The sequence below is a fragment of the Podarcis tiliguerta genome, assembly GCF_965153285.1.
Source record: "Podarcis tiliguerta genome assembly, chromosome: 5".
Lineage (NCBI taxonomy): Eukaryota > Metazoa > Chordata > Lepidosauria > Squamata > Lacertidae > Podarcis > Podarcis tiliguerta.
In genome coordinates, this window is record NC_139538.1 from 59,169,513 (window position 1) to 59,193,078 (window position 23,566).

At 44.5% G+C, this 23,566-nt stretch overlaps 1 protein-coding gene across 1 annotated transcript in view; it reads right to left on the reverse strand.

Annotated features, from left to right (window-relative positions):
• Nucleotides 1-5,902: 5,902 nt before the first annotated feature.
• Nucleotides 5,903-23,566, reverse strand: part of STK32C (serine/threonine kinase 32C) — a 167,787-nt gene continuing 150,123 nt past the window's right edge. The window contains exons 5-12 of the mRNA XM_083443552.1: nucleotides 23,042-23,079; nucleotides 19,718-19,807; nucleotides 18,268-18,371; nucleotides 18,020-18,136; nucleotides 12,837-12,962; nucleotides 12,530-12,661; nucleotides 10,117-10,184; nucleotides 5,903-8,807 (exon numbers count right to left, since the gene is read on the reverse strand). Coding sequence (XP_083299678.1) covers nucleotides 8,669-8,807; nucleotides 10,117-10,184; nucleotides 12,530-12,661; nucleotides 12,837-12,962; nucleotides 18,020-18,136; nucleotides 18,268-18,371; nucleotides 19,718-19,807; nucleotides 23,042-23,079 — 814 coding nt within the window. The 3' untranslated portion in view covers nucleotides 5,903-8,668. The remainder of the gene's footprint in view (nucleotides 8,808-10,116; nucleotides 10,185-12,529; nucleotides 12,662-12,836; nucleotides 12,963-18,019; nucleotides 18,137-18,267; nucleotides 18,372-19,717; nucleotides 19,808-23,041; nucleotides 23,080-23,566) is intronic.

Sequence of the window (23,566 nt, forward strand, 5' to 3'; positions counted from 1 at the left end):
TCTTCATTTCAGCCATATAATTTTGAGGGAGAGTCTCTTTGTTGCTGCCATTTTTTAGTAATCACTCAAGAGATCTACTGGTAGATCGCAATTTACCTTCTTCCCACCTCTTGCTGTTTACTGAACAGTGCCTGCATAGCTGGGGAAACCACTTAATTGTGTTAGAATTCCTGATCTGTGATTGCAGTCATGGGATTTTTGTCTTTCACATGATGTGGTATGTTTTGACTCCACAGAGTAGGAAGTGATGGAGACAGGATGTTGTGTTACTGTGTTCCATGATGTGGGACCATTGTCCTTTGTTCTTTATCTCTTTGCTGTCTGATGCTATAGAGAGAGGGAGCCATGTTGCAGTGCTCCACATGTGTTTATATGTAAATAAAATAGATTAGCCAAAATGCTGGGTTGCTGAGGTCTGTCACACGCATGATGAACAAACTCTGTAGATCCCTAAGTATGCGGATGTTGGTTGGCATCGGTCGCTGTGATGTTTGGGCTGAAGAAAGTTTATGAAGCTCCCAAAGGATCGACTAGGAGGGAGAGACCATGTCTGTCGGGGATGTGTCTCTGCCAGGGTCCTACTCAAGTGTAGACTGAACTCCTGACAAATTGACCCCAGAGTGTCATAAAACAATACAAAGCAAAAACATATATGAAACATTTAGATAACATCTTAAAACGTAAAACCTACAGCCTACAGCAAATAGATTCAAAGTCACCAGGGACAGTAACTTTCAGCCATCAAACACGTGTGTAAACAGGGATGTTTGTAAATTCCTCCTGAATGTTAATAATGAGGGGAAAGGTGCACCTCAGCAGGGAATGTATTTCACAAAGGGAAACCACCACAAAGAAGGCCCTGTCATGGGTTAACACAAAATTGGCAACCCCATGTGATGGCATCACCAAGGGCTCCTCCACTGCCAATTGATATATATGTTGCTCTCTGTCTTATATGCACCATTTTGCATCTCCTTTCCAGTTTGCACTATTTTGAATTGCTTCATTCATGTACTGTTTCAGGCTCATGAGTTCAGACTCATGGTTTATCTCCCACAAACAAAACACAAACTGTAAGCCAGGAGCAAACCTTGGTTTCTGCACATGGTTAGTTTGGAATGAAACAGACCACAAGACCAGGTTTGCACCGTGGCTAAGCTCCCAGTGCCACGTCAGCATCAGGAGAAGAGCACAGCAGTAGCAGTTTTCTCACTACTTGCCAGCCCGTTTGCCTCTTCGCCATGGTTTGGCTTAGCATATTGCATGCAAAACAGGCCTCTGTATTACACAGAGAGACCTAAAGATGAATCTAAGCTTGCTCCACCACCCATCAGCTCAAGAGTGCCAAATTAGTATGGGCAGTCTGAACTGCAAGAGAAAATGCCGTCAGGTTTCATAAAGCTTTCAGAAAAGGAAAGGCTTCATCAACAGACACTGTGATACTCCTAGGAATCACAGTGTGACGGATTCTGAAACGTAAGGTCTTTGTGAGAGAGGTCATTAAATGTCAATTAAAAAACAGAAACACTTCTAGAAACTTTCCTATATGCATTTACTGTTGGTTTACTTGTTTTCATTGATGAATAGAGATATATACTAGAACTTATCTGCTGTTGTTGCTGTCAGTCTCGCCAATGGTGGTTCATGGTGGGCAGCGGCTGTGGAAGCTCAGGCTAAATGACCAGAGTCTGCACTAGGAGACAGGCAAGATGGTCTCTGGCCTCTTCAGCAGCCTCAGCTTTTGCAACTGGAATCGTTCAGAACCCCACCCTCCCGGGCCAGGTGGGAAAAGGCCTGCAAGGCAGGGAGCAGGTCTTCCAAGACTTACAGTCAAGGTGGTCTCTTTTTATTTTGATGCCCCCACATTTTCGTCATTTATCTTTCTGGAAGTCCAGTTCTCTACAAAAAGGGAAATTGGCTCTACATAACTGGTGCAGCATTTAGTTTGGGCATTTCTTTTTTAAATAAGGGGTGGGGGTGGGGCACTCATCCTAAATGTGGCCTCTAAACACCCTCTAGTGGGGAGAGAGACCAATGTATCCCTTGTGAATGAACCAAACCTTTGCCATTCATTCTGCAGCAACTTGCACACTATTTGAATTTAAACAGAGTCAGAATTCAACACTTTTATTAAAAAGTGGAGATGCCACAGGAATGAACTTGTTATGACTGGCCCAAAGAGCGTCCATAGGGAAATGCAAAAGTGCAACTTCCTTATTTACATTGCTCCAGTATAACATAAGAACGGGCAAGTGTAGCTTCTTCGTCCCAGCATATGAACTGAAGGCACATGACACCAATACCTTGCTGAAGCTAAGCAGGTCTCGTTCTGGCCAGTGCCTGGATGGGAGACCACCTGGTGCTCCATGATGGAAGAAAGGTGGCATATAAATGTAAGGAAATAACCCAACTCATGCAATAATGGTCATCTAAAGAGCTGGACATGCACTGAAGCTGAACATTGGTAGATTCAGGACAGATTAAAAAGGGCACTTCTCCACCCAGTTAAACTATGGAAAAATTCACTCCCATGAGAGACAGTGATGGGCACCAACCTGGATTACCTTAAATGAGGAAGGGACATATTTGTGGAGGATAAGGCTATCAAAGGCTACTAGCCATGATGCCTATGCTCTGCCTTCATGGTTGGAAGCAGTTATGCTCCTGAGTACCAGTTGCTGGAAGCCACAGGAGGGGAGAGTGTGCTTGTGCTCAGGTCCTCCTTGCAGGTTTTCCACAGGTATACGGTTGGCCACTGTGAGAACAGGATGCTGGACTAGATGGGCCATTGGCCTGATCCAGCAGGCTTTTCTTATGTTCAAAGAGATAAATTTGTAAAGGTCTTGTGGTGTGGTTCCCCCACCCACCCCAATACTTCAATATACTGTGATGCATCAAGAAGCAATTTGGGAGATCAGTTGGAGTTTGTGTAGGGGGGGGGACTCATTTGTTTACTCCTCTCTAACATATCATATTTCTGCTTGGCCTATAAAGGTAAAAGTTAAGGACCCCTGGAGGGTTAAGTATAGTCAAAAGGCCATTATGGGGTTGTGGCCCTCATCTCGCTTTCAGGCCGAGGGAGCCAACATTTGTCCACAGACAGCTTTCTGGGTCATGTGGCCAGCATGGCTTAACCACTTCTGACACAACAGGACACCGTGACAGAAGCCAGAGCGCATGGGAACGGTGTTTACCTTCCCACTGCAGCTGGTGTGCTTTCGAACTGCTAGGTTGGCAGGAGCTGGGACAGAGCAACGGGAGCTCACCCTGTCATGCGGATTCGAACCACCGACCTTCTGATCGGCAAGCCCAAGAGGCTCAGTGGTTTAGACCACAGCACCACCGGCTCCCCATGATTGGCCTATAACACCATTTGCACACACTTGGCTTTTAACACACCGTGCACACAAAGCAGATGGGCGATGCAATTCTGGGCTGCATCAATAGGAGTATAGCATCTAGATCAAGGGAAGTAATAGTGCCACTGTATTCTGCTCTGGTCAGACCTCATCTGGAGTACTGTGTCCAGTTCTGGGCACCACAGTTCAAGAAGGGCACTGACAAACTGGAACGTGTCCAGAGGAGGGCAACCAAAATGGTCAAAGGCCTGGAAACGATGCCTTATGAGGAACGGCTAAGGGAGCTGGGCATGTTTAGCCTGGAGAAGAGGAGGTTAAGGGGTGATATGATATCCATAGCCCTGTCACATAATCAATGATGGGCAGATTGGTGTTATTGTACATTATTTGATGGGTCTACATGCCCTGGCTGTTGGATTGGGCTGATGAGTCCTGCTCACAGCATCTGTTCTCATGCATCATTGTCTATCTGGCTAGGAATTTGGTCGCAGAAGTCTGCACCTGTGCGCAAAGTACCTCTGGCTGGATCAGAGAAGAAATCTCTATGAATAATCTAACAAAAGCTCATTACTATCTAATGAACAGCTGTGGAAGCTCACAGCAAAACACCGTTCTAGAGGAGAGGAGCTCCATACCATTACTGGTGGGCAATGCAGGCAGAGAACATGTGTTGAATGGAGGTTCAATCCCCAGCGTCTCCAGAAAGGACTGGGAGGGACCTGTCTGAGCTAGATGGTCTTACTCAGGATACAGCAGATTCATGTGTCCTTAGGATCAGAGGCAGAGGAGCATTTTGGTCAGCAGCATGGAGCTGCATGATTTCTGACTTGTCAGGCACACTCAGCATGGGTGGAGGCTACTGATATCGGTCTGACTTGTCCAGTAGGATTACCGTTCAGTAGGCATGCATCTAATCCAGATGTCACTCTGCTTCTGCCCTGCAACCTTTGCCAAAAAGGACTCTTCAGTGACCACTTTCTACTTGCCACACCTTGGCAGGTTGCTGCTGTGGTGTTGTTGTTTTTAAATCCTATAAATAAATGTTAACGTTCAGTTCTGTTTTTTTAAAAAAACCAAAACACATTTATTACTCCACAAATGCAATGACTTTTCTGCAGATACCTGCCAAAATAAAAACAATCCCACAAACATATTGCTGTAACTGAAACGTCCTCGTAGAACAGACTGTTCCTTTTCATGCAGTAAAACTTACAGAAATGAACGAACCTTGTTTACAAAGATATTTTACAAAGTAAAATTGTACTGTAATAAACCGACAAAAGAATAGTCACCCTCGATCCATCAAGATCCCATCGGCACCTTAGCTTTCTATTGCCAACACAGGTGTTTTGCATTTGTTTTTAAATAGTACTTCTCTGAGGTTTATCCCCATGAATAGTTTGCATGTACAATGACGGCTCCTGCTGATAAATTCGAGAAGCGGCTGACTGTTGCACCAAGTGAGCTCCTAATTCAGAGATCTGCAAGCCCCATCTACTGTGTTCATTAAACACCATATGATATATGGTTATCTCTCTCTCTCTCTCTCTCTCTCTCTCTCTCTCTCTCTCTCTGTGTGTGTGTGTGTGTGTGTGTGTGTGTTTTTATATCTTACCATAACGGTGAAATGTTCAGATGTGAGGGCCAAAATCACATCAAGATAACCTGAATGTGAAGTTGCCAGCTCACCTGCAACACTAGAAGCTCTGCTACTATTTTACCCCCCAGGCTTCTCTTGCTATCTCTCCATCGTATTTTTTTTTTTAAAAAAAACTGTGGTTGGCTTGCAGCCTTCCACCAAAGAAACTGAGGGCGGCATACATGCGACCGGTCCCATTTTATTCTCACAGAAAGCCTGTGAGGTGAGTTGGGCTGAGACATAGGGACTGGCTGATTAGCATAGTTGGCATTGGACCCTACCAGTCAACACTTGGTCCACTGTACCAGAGCAGCCAGTCTGGTGCCTTCAAGATATTGTGGGATTTCAGCTCCCATTTGCCAGTCTGGCTAGAACTGATGGGAAGTTGTAATCAAATGACATCTAGATTGTACTGTGTGGGCTTTCTTTGCAATAGGCCTTTCCATGTGGTTGACCAAGTGGTATACATTTGACCAAGGTTCTGATTGTGGGCTTCTCAAAGGCACCTGGCCACTTTGGGAAGAGGATACTGGACTAGATGGAACTTCAGCCTGATCCAGCAGGGCTTGTCTCATGTTTTTATTGTATGGCACCATTCCTGCTTCCATCAACAAGAATGCTTCTGTCCAAGTCTTGGTCCCTTTCAGCATTTATAGTGATTCACCATCAACAAGAGTGAGAGGCATTAACTCACATATTTACTGGTATGCAGAATTTACAGACAAATGATCAGGGCACGGGCTGCTTTTTGGACCTTAGCGCCCATCCCCATTGGAATGTTTTACAATAGCCATGGTCCACACCAAAGCGGATTCGATTACCTGCTTGTAAATACACAACAAATTCTAACTGCTGAAACAAGCCAGTTCTTCACTTGCTGGCTGACGATTGATACCAATAACCATTGTGCTCAATATAAGCATTTATTTTAGAGTTATTTCTTAGAAACCACAGGTCCCTGTGATTGCACCCCACACGTATAAGGGATTATAGTGAAAAGGAAAAGTACATCACTTTAGTAAAGTACATAGGAACAGGCTTTAAAAATACATAAATTCCTCATCTAAAATATTGTGCCTCAATCAAACCCTTGATTCCTCAAAGTCAGTGTGCTATATTGTGTATCAGGAATGCAGTACAGTATTGGCAGAATAAATGACTCAAGGACAGGGAGGAAGTGTAGCTTTCCTGGGAAGAAGGAAATCACCCTGGAGATTGCAACTCCACGAGGGGGATCTCCTAAGAACTCTCAGCACCCTTAACAAACTACACCTCCCAGAATTCTTTGCTTAAAGCGGCACGGCACCAATTTAAAAGGACAGAGCAGATGCCGCTTATCCATGAATCAAGTAGCCAATATGAAGAAGAACATCTATTAGCTCATTTTGAATGAAGATAATGTTTTTAGATGGTATCAGGGTTGTTGTTGTTGTTTTAAGAAAATCATGGCAGAATCTTCGACACAATGGTAAGTGCACAGCACACACTCCTTCCAAGAGTCCACTTGGAGGAAAGGATGAATAATTCAGCATGTTAAATCTGCGATTGATGAATTCATCACAGCACAGTAACAGAGCAAGCAATTGCCAACCCACACTTAAGTGTGGGATTCCAGCTGGAGTATGTGTGCCGCAAATTCTCTTGTGCTAATGCAGCCGAATCAGTTGACTAACCGAGTTGGCGCTTTGACTCTAAACACTTCTGCTGGCATAGATGGCAACACCTGCAGTGTGATATTCCTGCAGTACCAGCGTAGCACCAGGTATTGTGAGACTGTGCTACCCCTTCCAAAAGTGAATACAGTTTCATGGGGGGGGGGCTGCCGTTCCCTTGGTTTGGGCTAGGGAGAGGAACTGATAGGAAAAGCTTTGGCTTCTTTGAACACCCCTACACTGTACTCCACCAGCAAACTTGAATTTTGTTCTCCGTGAAATTTTGGTTGTGCACAATGCTCATTTCCTAACCAAACTCCACATAAAACTGTGGAAAAGGCAACTACGTTTTGGTTGTTGTCTGTACAAAATTGCTCCGCACCGGTTATGCCGTGTGCTGCGTTTGTGGAAATTAAAATGGAAAGTAAACCATCGAGACCAAAAATATTCGTGGAAACCCCACGCTAAGGGAGTCGGTGTGAATTCCATGCAAATCCCTGTTCCTTAGCAGTGATGGAATATAAAGGAACTTGTTACAGCACTGCTACAGAGGTAGTTGTAGCTTTGTAAGTAAGGCTGTAAATTGGTTCCTGTGTTCATAGGACCTTGGTTCCAACCCTGGCATATTGGCCTATAGCAGGCGCCTCAATAAAACAGCAGGGCGAGGGAGAAATGTCTTGAAAGTAAAAGCATGCTAAGTTCACGTTCCTACAGGAAAACACAACTGGAATGCAAACATAGCAATCTCATAGACAGCTGGTAACAAACAGCTTTGCATTAAAACACTTACGATATTTATGTACAACACATATATTTACTGTCCTAGAACCAGGGGTTCTAAGCGCTTTTATCAGAGTAACCTAAAGCCCACTGGCAGTGCAATCCTATGCAAGTCTACTCAGAACTATGTCCCACTGAGTTCAATGAAGCTGATTCCCAGGTAAGTGTGAACAGGATTGCAGGATAGGGAAGAAAAGGGCTTCTGAAACATTGAAAAAGGCAATATCCACAGCTGGAGGAAATCATCAGACCTCTCCTGTCCTCGCAAGAAGTTGAGACAGACATCATATGCAATACATTAAAATACACTTAGAATGACGCAGACAAAAAAAAAGCGCATCAACGCATCACTTCCTGCATAACTAGGGCATTGCTTTATAGCTATCTCACCTGTATCCAGCCAAACTAGTGCCCTGCTCCTTCATTATGAGTGAAGAAAACACTAACCTCTATTAATATGCTTGTAGCTTAAACAGCTCCTTGTTTAAGGATAGCTTTGTGAAACAATTCGGCATGTTTAGGAAAACACTCTACCTTGCAGCAAAACCATTTTAAAATTCCATGCTGCAAAAACCCAGCATATCTGGCCCTGGACAGGACCATTGGAAAGGATCCATTAATGCTGAGACTGGGCCCTCTGAAAATCGTGTATGGCCAAGTTGTCACTGTATTGTCCCAGTTGAACATACAAGTATTTTGCAACTGCCATGGTCCGCAAGAACTCTCTAACGCTCTGAAAATACCAAGAGACAATCTTGCATGCATGAGCCTTAGCTGGCATATTAAGGCCGGTCCCATAAAAGTGAGCTTCTAGTGGCTTTTGCCCCTTTCCTAGTCCTCTGGGACCACTATGCATGCTTTCAGTTTGCATTCTCTTGGACCTACGCTGGAACTGGGTCTGGAACCCTTATCGCCTTGCCAATATCCTTCAGACCCCACTGTCTGTCCCTGCGAAAAGAAAAGAGCAAAGGAAGAAATGGAACGGTTTTCACCAAAGTGTTGCATAGCAAAGTATTGGGTAAAAGAGGCGATCCCTTTCTGAAGGGGAAAAAAAATCCATGAGTTCTGTAAGAACTATGTGCCTCTGCTGCGGCTCTACAGTGTTGTTTTGTGTGACTCCTCTTCTTTTCTTCAACCAAGGTACTCAGTGTCCTGTCATCTGCTTGTCAGTGCAACCTGAGAATGATTTATTCAAGAGGTGCGCAAGCTCCCGGCCCCTTTGCCTCCTCTCCGTAGTCCTAGCTGCTGCCTGTGGAAGAACATACTGAGCTACACATATTCAGGTTGGAATTTTCAGATTCTGTTTCAGTCTCAGCTTCGTCGGTGGTTTCAGGAGGAGAAATGGACTCGTTCATTTGATCTTGGCTCCTCTTCAACCTGCATGAGAGAGAGAGAGAGAGAGAGAGAGAGAGAGAGAGAGAGAGAGAGAGAAGGAAGGCTATCATGCCCATGTGAAAACAAGGTTACGAAAGTGGTGCTTTGAGATGAAGCATGTGGTTTTTAAAATGGGGATTTAAAATGTGTACTTTAGGGAGATTTGGTATGAGTTTCAAGCCCTCCCTTTTAGCTGATTGTGGCCTTTTTGGCCAAGACTTGTAAAAAGGGCACTCCTGAGGGCATTTTGAGGGTTTACTCAGAGAATGCTGATCACTTTTAATTAATTTAATCAGTTTAGAAACTCCTTTGACATCACCTCCCATCGTGTTGTTGAGAGGACAGATAATCCACACAGCAGGTTATTTCTGTGAAATGACTCCCTATTCTGTTTGGATGATTTAAATCATGCCAGCACAACTTGGGTCTAACACACTTTTTTTTTTTTTTAAAAAAGGAACTTCATCTCAGGCCAAGCTGTCTGTTATTCTTCCTGCATTTCTGTCATTGTGCACAAATCTCTTTTTTGAATTATGTATGATACATTCTTTGTTCAAGTTTCTGACATTTTGATTGCCTCAAAGTTGTAGGGAATTGTAAACTAGCTGACCTCAGGCTGTTTGTGCCGTATGCCACCTCCTCCTAATTAGAACATCCTTGTGGAATACTTTAAAAAATAAAACACCACAATTCACATTGCATTGCCACTTAGGTTAAAAATGATACTTGCGCGATGAACAGAGGCATACATGCAATTTTTGTATATGAACGGTCATTAGTGCCATGATAGCTAACTGATTCAAAATATGGAGTAGGTCTGCTAGTAATAACAGTATCCTCTTCTCCCTCTTCACCACCAGGGGGCATCTATAGCACAAAGCAGCCTTCCCTAGCCAGATTCGCACTACAGTACATGTTTTAGACTACAATTCCCATCAGCTCGAGCCAGCATGGCCAATGGTCAGGGATGATGGGAGTTGTAGTCCAAAACATCTGGAGAACATCAGTTGGCTGGCATAAGGACGTTAACTCTGCACCCAATTCAAATCCTGATCAGCAGCTTGGGTGCTATGGTAAGATAGCCTAAGGAAATTAATTGAATGAAAGTCTTCTCCCCTTTATCCCAAGAAAAGCCTCGGGGGGGGGGGTCAGGAGGGGCTCAAGAGCAATTTGGGAGGGTGATAGGGCTCTGCTGCGGGAAGGAAGCAATGAGAAACTTTTCTCCCATGAACTTCCTGAAGTTAACTTAGGAGCCAATGAAAACCAGCCCCTCTCCCCATCCCCTGCCCTTAAAGCATCTTCCTAAACTTACTTCTCTCTGTTAAAAATGACAAAATCTTGCTGAATTGCTTCCAGGCAATCCTGGAGGTAGTCGTTTTCCTGATAAAAGAAAAGAAAACAGTTAACATGCACTTTCTGTCAAAATTTCTGAATGACATTTACTCAGGAGGGGCTAGTGGGGCGAGGCAAGTGGGGCTCCTTGGTTCTCCCAGCCTCCCGATGCTGTTGGCCACCGTCACTACAGAGAGGGGGAGTGGCAAGGTGCAGGGAGCCAATCAGACGCACTTGCCACCATGCGCCACACTGCACTGAGCTCCCCGCTCCACCCCGCTCTCCTCCACAGTAAGCAGCAGCAGCCCACAGTTCTGGGAAGCTGGGGGAACAGTGCACCTCCTACTGGCTGCTCCCGAGATGACTTATAGCACAAACGCTAAGACCAACTTGGAAGCCTCTCTTTGGTTCCTTCATTCAGTTCTGCAATTTATTATTTATACCCCAGCCACTCTGGGTGGCTCGCAACAGAACATCAAAACACAACAAAACACCAAACATTAAAAACTTCCCTAAACAGGTCTGCTTTTAGATGTCTTTAGATGTAAGGGGACGCGGGTGGCGCTGTGGGTTAAACCACAGAGCCTAGGGCTTGCTGATCAGAAGGTTGGCAGTTCGAATCACCGTGACGGGGTGAGCTCCCGTTGCTCGGTCCCTGCTCCTGCCAACCTAGCAGTTCGAAAGCACGTCAAAGTGCAAGTAGATAAATAGGTACCGCTCCGGCGGGAAGGTAAACGGCGTTTCCATGTGCTGCTCTGGTTCACCAGAAGCGGCTTAGTCATGCTGGCTACATGACTCGGAAGCTGTACACCGGCTCCCTCGGCCAATAAAGCGAGATGAGCACTGCAACCCCAGAGTCGGCCACGACTGGACCTAATGGTCAGGGGTCCCTTTAAGATAAAGGTAAAGGTACCCCTGCCCGTACAGGCCAATCTTGACAGACTCTAGGGTTGTGCGCCCATCTCACTCAAGAGGCCGGGGGCCAGCGCTGTCCGCAGACACTTCCGGGTCACGTGGCCAGCGTGACATCGCTGCTCTGGCAAGCCAGAGCCGCACACAGAAACGCCGTTTACCTTCCCGCTACTAAGCGGCCCCTATTTATCTACTTGCACCCGGGGGTGCTTTCGAACTGCTAGGTTGGCAGGCGCTGGGACCGAACAACAGGAGCGCACCCCGCCACGGGGATTCGAACCGCCGACCTTTCGATCAGCAAGCCCTAGGCGCTGAGGCTTTTACCCACAGCGCCACCCGCGTCCCTTTACCTTTACCTTAAAAGTCAGATAGTTGTTTATTTCCTTGATGGGAGGGCATTCCACAGGAAGGGCGCCACTACCAAGAAGGCCCTCTGCCTGGTTCCCTGTAACCTCGCTTCTTGCAGTGAGGGAACCGCCAGAAGGCCCTCAGAGCTGGACCTCAGTGTCTGGGCTGAACGATGGGGGTGGAGACGCTCCTTCAGATATACTGGACCGAGGCCCTTTAGGGCTTTAAAGGTCAGCACCGACACTTTGAATTGTGCTCAGAAATGTACTGGGAGCCAATGTAGGTCTTTCAAGACCAGTGTTATGTGGTCTCAGCGGCCGCTCCCAGTCACCAGTCTACATAGCTATCAACGTTTCCCTTTTTTAAAAGGAAATTCCCTTATTTCGAATAGGATTCCTCACAAGAAAAGGGAAAAGTTGACAGCTATGCAAGTCTAGCTACCGCATTCTGGATTTGTTGTAGTTTCTGGGTCACCTTCAAAGGTAGCCCAACATAGAGCGCATTGCAGTAGTCCAGTAGCAAAGCAACTGGTGCTGCATATCGCCTAATGGAAGGCAAGTTCTCTGCCTTTGCATTTACATGATTGCCTAATATGGTGGAGCAGAAGTGAGGAGCCTCAGGCCCTCCAGGTCTCCTTATTGAGCCCTTGGGACTTGCCCTAGCTCCCCCCCAGGCCAAGCATCCCTCCCTGGATCTCCTCAACACCCTCATCCAAGTGATAATACATAGCTCTGGCTTTTGAACTGTGATCATAATCCTTGCTTGGCTAGATGCAGAGGAGCGTATGTAGAATCCTAAGACTTTTGCATGGCTGGAATGTAGTCTACTGTACACACCCACTGAGCCACACCCATTGCTCCACCTATCTTTTGCCTCTGGCCCCACCCACTACCATGGGTCTGTGGGATGTTGCCCTGGGACAGCCCCTTAGGCTGGTAAAGGTCCCCCCTAGAGGAATTAAATAAGAGAATGGTAGAATGCAAATGCCCTTTATTCTCACATAACTGAAAGGAAAAACAGCACTGCCACCCTCTAGCAGAGACCAGTCTCTTATTCTTTGCAAAGTAACAGGCCCCACAGTAACTTAGCATTCCATCGGTTTTTGGGGGGGGGAATTGCAAGGGGACACGTACCGATTGTGAGCTATCCTTGCTATTATCCCTGGATTTATTCTTTGCAAGCCTCTTTTTCTTCTTGTGCAGGGGCCTCGACTCCAGGATCATCTCTTCCAGCTCAAAGGTGGGGTCACAATGCAGACGGCCTTTCTGTTAAAACCAGACCAGGATATTGCCTCAAAGCCATGCGATTGACAAGTAAGGTAATTTGAGCCGCATGCCAAATTTGTTTGCAGAACAGAAAATCCCTGGCTTTCTCTTCCCCCCGCTTCACAATACATAGGGATCAGGGACAGAAACAAACGTACTCATCTCTTCTACTTACATTAGGCACAAATCCGGCCTCCCCTTTCTTTTCGCAGATTTCGTCCCAGTCCACGTTAGATAAGTAGGAAGAAGTCTGGATGCTAGCTAAGCTAGAAAACCGGTGCTCAGGATTCACGGTCAAAAGCTGAAATAGCAAATGTCGAGTGATGTGGCAAAGCTTGATTTTGATAGAACAGTGCAAACCTGCCTTGATCTGGGCCAGTGGCATAGCAGGGGGGGCGGCCACACCGGGCGCAACATCTGGGGGGGGCGCTCGCACTCGCAGTGCTAAAATCAGTGCTAAAATCCACGGGTTAGGGGGTGCAAATTACTTGCCTTGCCCCGGGTGCTGACAACCCACGCTACGCCACTGATCTGGGCCAATTCCTAATACTACCTCACTTACATGGCTATTGCATCTGCATGAGTCTCACTAGAGCTGTTCAAGGGGGTGGGGACACAAAATCTAGTTTCCTGTTCATATTAATTCTAAAAAATTCATTCATTTTGTCTCCCATTTATTTGAATTGTGCCTTTTCCTTTGTTCATTCATTTCCCCGTTTATTTCAGTGGAAGATCCAGCTAGTCTTCTGCTGCCTATAACCCTGGCAGTTTCCATGTTTCCATTGGCCAATATTCTACTAATCCTGCACTGGTGGGGTTTCAGACCAGCCACAGATCAGAGAAGACAAATGGCCCTTTTGTTACTGGTAGCATAAACACTAATCATGAGACATACCGATCATGTAGGTGAAGAAGAAGAGGAAGAAGAAGAAGCAGCAGCAGCAAAGCAATGCCACCTTCTTCACTGAACATAAGCATATGTTCACAGATAACTCATCTTTATGATAATCATCTCTTTATGAACCTGTTCAATGTTCAGCAGTGCATACCCTATTCATTTATTTTCAAAATGTAGACCCAGAATCCCTAGCAAAAAACCCCATACAATATTAATAATGGCTGGCAAACATAAAGAAGAATGTTACACAAGACACAGGTAACATTCGAAACTGATTAACAAAATGTGCACCATGGAAACATTATAATACAGATCGCTGAGGGCAATCCCCCACAAAAGCTAAGAAATTAAGTAGATCCAGTCACCATCTTTTTTTAAGTCAACAAAATCAGTGCTCAACTTGTGATATGGCAAATACCTTTCTTAATAAAAAGGACTTGACCACACTGCAGACAAGGCTGGCCTTGCCATTAGGTGCCATCCTTCTAATCACAGTGGTCTGGTTCACACATTAAGCTAAACCATGGCTTATTAAACTGTGACTTAGTGTCATGTGTGAACCCAGTGCAGCAGCTTAACCATGGTTAACTGTGGTTAAACATAGCTCATTAAGGTAGTTGGTTTCTCAGCATTGGTTAGCACTAACAATAGCTTAGTGTTGTTTGCAAACCCTGACCTTCCCCTTAACTATGGCTAAAGAGCCATCACTGCCCAAAAACTACAGAGCTATGAGCAAACTGTGGCTCTTCCTGGCTTGTGTTTCCTTTCATGGAGGAAGGAGGACATAATAAACCAATATTTAAGTGATCATCTTTCAAACACTTCAACTTTAACTATGGTTTATAAACGATAGTTAACATTAACTATGGGTTGCACGTGGGAAGCAAGGGCTCTACTTTTGTGAAGTATGTGAAGCAAGGGCTCTACTTTTAAGGAAAAAACGACACGTTAGTGCTAAATGCACCTATGGGATTTTTTTTCTAAGCTGGGGATGGGCAACTGCTTTTCTGCATTGAAGCTGAGGAGAGAAGAGCTAAACCTCCTGTCCCCTTGTGCCACAGTCATGATGATAATTGGGACCTCCTGTTCCTATGATTAGTTGAGCATGCCTCCCCCACCCCACTTCTCCATGCTACACATGTAGTGTAATATGTAGTTTGGTTCCTCCCATGTTTTGTGAGCTCTGATAAAGCACTGAAGCCAAACTTGAAGCTCACTGTACGGATCAAGCCAGTTTGGCAGAATTTGTATCTTCCAGCCATTTAACCCAACTCAGAAGTGTGGCACATGCCCCTCTCGGGTGGAGCCAGAGTGACATCGGCAAGCAGGAAAGCAGCTGTCTGATTGCTTGATCGCTGCCAGTTAGCAACTCAACCAACAATTTCCATGCCACCATTCTAAGGCCAGGGGGCTGGATGCGGCCCAATAGCCTTCTCAATCCAGCCCGTGGACAGTCCATGAATCAGAGTGTTTTTACATGAGTAGAATGTGTCCTTTTATTTAAAATGCATTTCTGGGTTATTTGTGGGACATAGGAATTCATTCATTATTATTTTTTCCAAAATATAGTCCAGCTCCCCACAAGGTCTGAGGGACAGTGGACTGGCCCACGGCTGAAAAAAGGTTGCTGACCCCTGTTCTGCAGCTTCACCACAAAGGGAATCTTAATATGCCCTTTAAATTTAAAGGAATGGTAGTTAACACTAATTATGATTATACACTGGCCAGATCCTTTGCAAAAGCATGTAGAAAACTGCTTTATAATGTGTGCTTACATAATTTGTTCAATGTTATTTTCTGCTATGGCTATATTCGTTTTTTTCTAGATGATGTTTGTTTTTAAGACTGGGCTGTGTTCCTACACAAATCCAGCAGAGGGCATCTGTGCTCTTGTTGAGTAAGTTTCAATGGAATTGTTTCATAATGGAACTCCCCTTAAAAATCAAACTTTAATTATGTATATTGTCCACCTCCCATTGGCTTACACTGGAGACGCTCAATTGCTATTATTTGGGGGGTTATGCATTTTTTTATATATATATATATATATATATATATATATATATATATATATATTAACAGGATGCTGAAATCTAGCTTTTTAAAACTATCCAACATTTATAAACACAGAATGGCAAGTTTCCTCTCTCACAGAAATAGGAAAACGTTATCTAATGAGGCACATATTACTTGGTAACTGTTACTGAAACATGAACATGAGTTTCTTTATCTGAGTGCAAGGGGCTATACAGAAAAGCCACTGGAAGCCTGCATTGCTCTCCTCCACATTGCCTCTAAGATATTACAGGTGGAGCCGGCAACAGAATGCTGCAACGTATCCTTATCTCCTAACAACAGGACTTGTGCTCAAGGTTCCAGCCAGCCAGCCAGCCAGCCAGCCAGCCAGCCAGCCAGCTGTACTACAGGACATTCCATTCCATCCCAATCCCAGGTTTTTTCATTCTTCTTTTCCAAACGACACTTGACAGCCCATGGCTACTGAGCATGCCCGGTTCTCCTTTGAGGGGTTTTGTTTCTGAAGTTTGTCTAGACTTGTGAAACTCTTGGGGTTTCCCCGAGCACATTCCCTCTTCTTTCCCATCGCCGCCCCCCTTTTTTAGCTCCAATTCTGTTAGCACTCAGCACCTGAATTCACTATTAGAGAGAGTGATAATTCTGGCTTCCAAACACCTGCACTCTACCCTGAACTTACAAGAAGTTGCAATAATTGGCTACTGTTTTCCATGAAGGAATAATTATCATGCTAATGCTGAATTCTGTACACACCCAGATATTCATATCAGTTATCTCCTTCATTTCAGTTGATGAACCTGATCTATAACCTGGAAGCAGTTCCTCCAGGGAAAGGATGGGGACAGGCCTTGCAGGTAAGGGCATTCTGGATGTACATCAGAACTTGTTCACATGTAAACAATTGCTCTGTTAAGTAATAATAATAATCACAGCTTCTTACTAACACTTATTAGGGCTGTGCAACAGATTGACTCAAGGCCCAAAGCCCAAAGCCAAGTCAAGCTTCCTTGGAGCTGTCGGGGGGGCAGGGTGTCAAGCAGGAAGGAGAGCCAGGCATGGAAGAGAAGCTTTAACAAATAAGGGACCAACTGGGCAGTTGCATTATTCCTTCCCCCGAAGCAGCACCATGCAGGATTGGATCTGCTTGCTGTTAAGTGGGAGGGTCCAATCCTGTGCAATGCTGGTGTATTTTTAAACTCTATTTTAACCTTATTTTTTAAACCCTATTTTAACCGTAACTGTATTTTTAAACCCTATTTTAATTGTATGTTGAAGTAGCATTATTTTTTAAAAAAACAAAAAACCTGTAAAATCCCTTAGCTCTGCACCCAAATGGCTTTGGGGTGGATTTGGGGCAGGGTGGGTGGCATACAGGGAAAACCAGTCTGATACAGGGTCCACAGAATGGGGCCACAGTGTAGATCTTGTGTAGGCGATGTCCGTGCAGAGTCCTAATGTTTATGAGTGAAAAAATATAACCTGACAATTGCTGGCTGGTAATATTTAAGCCTTGCAAAGAGAACAACTGTAAATGAGCTCGAGTCACACCAGAAAGCAGATCTGGAGGATCACCTACTTGTCTATTTTATAGTCATTTCCTTAGCATGCTAATTCCACGAATCTCAGCGATGGCCCCCAGTTTAGAGCAGCCTTTGCCAACCTAGTGCTCTCCAGATGGTGCCCCTGAGACTGATGGGAGTTGTAGTCAAAAACATCTAAAGGGCACTAGGTTGGTGAAAGTTTACAGCATCCACTAGGTTGGACGTTGCTATGGTCCTTCTCTAGAGGGAGTGGCACATAGTCTGGATTGAGAAGCCTCTGAGCAAAAGGGCACTGCGAATATTGTTCCAAGCAGAGTAGCTCTGCATTCAAGTCCCAGAGATGCATAGCTTGCTTCCTGGCATTGCACTGGAAACAATGCACAGGGTGCCATCTGTTTGGAGGCCAAACAATCACAGATACATGCGTGCAGCAACATGCAGGCATGTGCATGAGCACGTCTCTTTGGATCAAGGCCCTTATTATTTGCATGGTGCTAATAAATAATTGAGAGTCCCATGGACTGCAAGAAGATCAAACGCATCCATTCTTAAGGAAATCAGCCCTGAGTGCTCACTGGAAGGACAGATCCTGAAGCTGAGGCTCCAATACTTTGGCCACCTCATGAGAAGAGAAGACTCACTGGAAAAGACCCTGATGTTGGGAAAGATGGAGGGCACAAGGAGAAGGGGACGACAGAGGACGAGATGGTTGGATAGTGTTTTCGAAGCTACCAGCATGAGTCTGACCAAACTGCGGGAGGCAGTGGAAGACAGGAGTGCCTGGCGTGCTCTGGTCCATGGGGTCACGAAGAGTTGGACACGACTGAACGACTAAACAACAACAATAAATAATTGCAACCCTTCCCGGATAGGTAAGTTATTTACCTTTCTTAATAATGCAACCGTGTCCTTTGACCATCCTGTTACGTACTGGACACTCACGGTGCTGAACAACTGAACTAAGGATTCCACGGGGCTGTTAGAGTGGATGTCATAAGGCCTCTGAGAAAAAGAAGAAAAAAGATATTGAAAAAACGGGGGTGGGTGGGTGGAATCCCAGGCTTACTTCTGAGGAATACGAAGCACTGAAATAATGCCAAACTATCTTTTTTAAACACTAAAGAACATGATACCCATCCACGGAGGAGCTCGTATGCCATCACTCCCAGGGACCACCAGTCAACTTCGAAGGAGTAACCAGTTCCACCATTCAGAAAGGAATGAAAAATCTCTGGAGCTGAAAAGATAAAGAAGGGGGGACACTGTTGAATGCCTCCACCCGTTTTGGTTTTGGTCAGTAGCAGGCAGTGGAGCAGAGCAGAATGGGGTGGCATTGCTCATCTGGCTTCCCAATGCAAGGATCGCTGACGGTAACCAATAGGGAGAGGGGAGAGGCAGGAGAGAGGCTGGGGCAGGAGCAGCAGTCGGGGTATTTGATTGTCTCTGCTGCTGCACCCACAATGCACCAACCTCCCTGCAGCCTGGCCTCTTCCCTTATCAGTTACCGGCTATGACCTTCATGCTGGGAAGCCAGATGAGAAATACCACCCCACTGGTTGCTACTGGTTTCTATGAAACTGGCTGTAAACTAACAGCTCATTCCTGTAAATGCCTATTCGGAAGTACACCCCGCTCATTTCAGTGGAATTTACTGCCAGGTTTAGTGGGTACAGGACTGCAGTCCTATTGAAACAAGAATAAGATACATAGTTCTGAAAATGTTTTTCCTCAAAGGCTTGGGGAGGGGATAGGTTGTTTTCAAGCTCAAATCAAGCTGCTCATTTTGACCTTTAAAGTTTGGCTTAGGACCTAGGGACGTCAAGGGCTCTTTTCTTCCATATGTACTTGCCCACATGCTCCAGTCATCAATGGAAGCCATACTCAAGATCCGTAGTTACCAGAAGCAGGACATTCTCTGCAGTCAGACCCACTGGACTAATTTGTGCAAATGTGTGAGCTTCCAGAGAGGAGCTTGCAGCTGCTTTTCTCCTCCCTGGTCATGCCATGCTGAGCTAAGCCAAGCTTTGGTTTAGTGTGTCTTCTGAACCATGAGTTGCAATCAAGAATAAACCTTAACCACAAGCCCGGGTTTGGCTGTCACACTTAAGCCAAACCTTGGTTTAGATGCTGCTCTGAGCTAAAAGGACAGGAAGGAACAAAGTGGCTGGGAGTCCATGTCCCACAGACTGGAATACTGTGACGTACAAACCAGATCACTCCATGAGACACTCTGTCAAATGAGATCCAGGGGCGTTTCTGTTTACAGAGGCAGCTAAAACTTTGCTATTTACTCAAGTGTTTGACTGAGTCCTCTTCTTTTTCCCCCCAGTCCTGTTATTTAAAGTGCTGTTTTTAATTGGGTCTGAAGGGATTTTTTGCTCGATGTTTTTGGGTTTTGTATATTTGCTGGTTGTTCAGGGGGAAAGTGTTTTGCCTGAGTTTCTGCACCATTAATAAAAGATCTTGTGGTGGTCAGTTCTAACTGGCACAGGGGGAAAGCTACACAGGGAATCCTAAACAGTTTTATGCGGGAAGAATATGATAAAATATGTTATTATTTAAAACTGGCAAGGTTTGGCTTACCCATATACGGCTTAGTCCCAGCTAACGCGGTTGCTCTTTCACCATCACGGATGATTGTTGCAATATTAAAATCTGTTAGGTGTGCATGGCCTTAAAAGGAAGAAAATCAGCACAGATTTTTAGAATGAAAACCCAAAGTGTCCAAGTTGTCCAGAAAGAAACTACTTCAGAGGACAATATTAATGCATGTAGTCACCCCCCCCCCAATATTTTCTATAGCTGGCTGGCAAGCAATATTAGCTCTTATTAAGATAAATAAAGCTGCTCTATAAGAATTATGTCTGGCTATTAGGCATTATGCACAGAATCTGGTGTCTGCTGTAGAATTCAGCATGCTAAAAAAACTCAGTTTTCATTTTAAAAAACAAGTTTCTAGTCCTTGTGAATTCAGAAAAAAAGTGTGGGCACATATTGATGACATCTGGCAAATCCACCATTGAAGGGAGATTGCACAAGCTTTCTAGTGGCTTGGAATGAGGCTTCTTTACACCAATAAGCCACTCTTCCACCATTTCCCCAGTGTTGTCTGTTTTCCATTTGCCTCATCCCGGTAAAAAAAATTCTAGAATCATCAAAAATCTGGATCTTAGAAGCAGAAAATAACTTAATCCAAAACATGGTTGCTTAGGCATATTGATTTCAGTCGGTTTAAGTAACCTTACTCTGTGCTCCCATGTGGTTTATGTTATGCAAATAAAACAGGTATAAACAAACACTCTTCATCTTTATTATGCATACAAATCAAATATTTGAATTTTCTTAGTGGAAGCTTGCAGATGATGACAGCAAATTAGGACTCGGAAATAAGGATCCACAAAAATTGCCTAGACTTGGAATTATTTTTCATTATCTTATGAATTCAACCTGTACATCAATACATTTTAAAAAGGGAGGGATGCTTCATCAAGGCTTTCTAGAATTTGTTTTAAAAATTCCAGATTAACATATATCAGAGGAAGAATAATACAATCTTAAGTAAATCTAGAATTGTGAAGCACCTCTGCATATTGCATCGTGGTAATTTTAGTATAGAAGTTGTTATTCTGATCCATTGAGATTTTTTTTACAATGGGTCAAGATGGCAACTTGGTGTTTTGGCCAACTTATGGTATGTAATTTAGAAAACTGTACTCCTGCATCAATATGCTCTGCAACAGGCATCACTTTCACTTAACTCTTTTCCTTGGCATCACTAGCAAAAGGACATGCTGTTCCCAGGATTCTCCTTAGAACAAGAGTAGGAAAAACCCAGCTTGTTTGAACCTCTTCTCTGTTGATAAACTAACGCATAAGCTACAGCACTTTAAATGCATGTAGGCTTATGCATGTATACATGTAGGACAAAAGCTTTTAAGAAGACTGGGGTCACAGTAGGCCACACCTTTGCCACTTCTCTTCCTTGGCTTGTGAAAAGCTACTTGATATGGGAATGTGCTGTTGCCTGAGTGAAAAAGAGCTGAAGACACCACCAGGGGGACACATGAACAAATCATCCAGCCGTCGACTGCAAACCATTAGAATCACACATTGCATGAATTCATTCAAGTGCCATCAAATCAAAGCTCACACTGAAAAGGATGAAATGTGCCACCCTCTCTATTTGGTTCTTGAAGGAGTTTCATTACAGAGAAAAGATGATTCAGACTAAATATAACAGAGCCGGTGTTTTTAAATGTGGTTCTGCCAAAGTCATGTAAAGCTGGGTCTGGGAATGGCATTTAAAGGTCCCAAAGGCAGGAGGAGTTGGACTCTCCTCCCCACTGTCTTCGCACCCATTTAGCACATTAGATTTCACAGAGGGACACAAACACTGCAGCACTCCTGGTTGGGAAAGTACAACTTTTAACGGTAGAGGTCTGCCATCATCCCTAGTAGTTGGAGCCCAAGATACGTCCTGTAGTTTGCATAGTTCCATGGCAGATAGGGATGGGTGAACCTTGCAGTTTCAGTTCTCATTTTTCCCATCTTAAATTTGGTAGTCTGCATTTAGGCAGCAATTTGCATTTTTAAAAATAATAATAATGAAAAATCATCAACGTTTTACTCTGAATTTTTCCTAGTAAACACATCTTTGTATGCAGTTTTGGCTAACATATTCACTTTTGCGAGCAATTTCCCCTAATACAAAACATTCCTGTATTTTATTTTCTGTTTTTCCACCTAAGTCTCCTTCTCCGAGTCCTTAGAGACAAGGGGAAGGGAAGCTGAACACAGTAAGACTGGCAGGCTCCTGGGAATCTGTTGCAGCTTCTGTCCCTACCTCTTCCTCAGCTGACTGTCCTACATCTTCAGCGTTTTCTGTCTCTTCTTCCTCTCACCCACTGAAGCCTGTTGCTTGCTTCAGCATCCAACCATTCTGCCCCCAGCTTCATCCTCTGATCTGTCTTCCGTGACCCACCACCATTCCCCTAGCTCAAAGCCTTCCTCTTCTCAAGCTTCCCTAGTGGGTTCTCCTGCTGAAGCCTCTCATAATCTCATCGTCCAACCAGTTCCTGACAGGCCAACATCCCAAACCTCACATATGGATGGCAGAACTCCAGGAAAGCAACCTGCATGTGGTGATATGTTTACGCTCTGAATAACTCCTGCTCTAAAGCTGTGTTGCATTCATAGGATTGTTGATAAAAACACATGAGGATGAACACCAATACTCGTAAATGCTAAAGTGGAAGCCTCTGTTCTGATGAAGCTCCATGTGGGTGTCATAGGAAGATGCCTTCCTATCATCTACACAGTTCAGTAAAGAGTATTCCGTAACCACACTGACTGGATGTCTTTCCCCAGCCCAGGGATCGAACCTGGAACTTTTGGTCTACAAAGCATGTGATCTACCACTGAGCCACAACCCTTATCCTCTCAAAACCAAGCAGAATTGTGGACTCTTCCTTTATTCCTGGCTTGCCAACCAGAAATTTAGTCACAGCAAAACACTTTATTCTTGCCTCTGCCTACCCAAGCAGGCACATAGATGTCAAAACTTCTTTTTTTTATAAAAAAATGTATAAATATGTACCTTTGTGCAAGGTTTCTATATCAGCAGAGGAATTACATATCAGCTGCACTTATGAAAAAGCTTTCCGGAATGAGTAATAGTAGCTACCAGTCAATGTCAATTACCGCTAATTCTTCACTGAAACAAGTCTTGACGGCAGATGAACGGAATCGATTTGCTTCAATCCCATAACCTTCTATTTATCATTCACAACCACAGAAATGCAGTATAATTCGGAAGATGTAAATGAATGCAAAAAAAAACAAAAAACCAGGGGGTGAAGACTATTCAAAGGCAGAAGCAATAGACATAATTAGCAATTTCCCCCATACCTTGTTCATCAAGGAGAATATTGTCTGGTTTCACGTCTCTGGAAAGCAAAAACAAGCATTTACGCACAACTTGGAAAAGGCAAATGCAAAATGCCTCATGAGCCTACCAAACAGTGGGTTGTTGTTGTTGTTTTGAGATTTCAAAAAATATTGCCCAGTGCAATTATAAAAGACGGTGGGGTGAAACTCACAGAGGAAACTTGATTTGAAAAACACACACCTTAAAACAGGCTCAATAAACAAAATAATGCTATGTTCTGAACACAGCCTGAGCTCAGATCCAGTTTTCTCAGGAACCTCAGAAGAGGCAACAGAGATTTGTGAATGGATCTTCCATTTCCTTAAATGTTATAATATAGCAGAGGAGGGGTGGGAGGCACCAGCAGGGGAACCCCCAAGGGATCCTGCATGGGAAGAAGGCTCAGAGCAGGGGTTGGTGGTGGGATGACAATGAGTGGGAAGAGGAAGAAGAAGGGACAGACTGGGAGGAGGACGAGGTGTCAGAAGCTGAAGAGGCAACAGGGT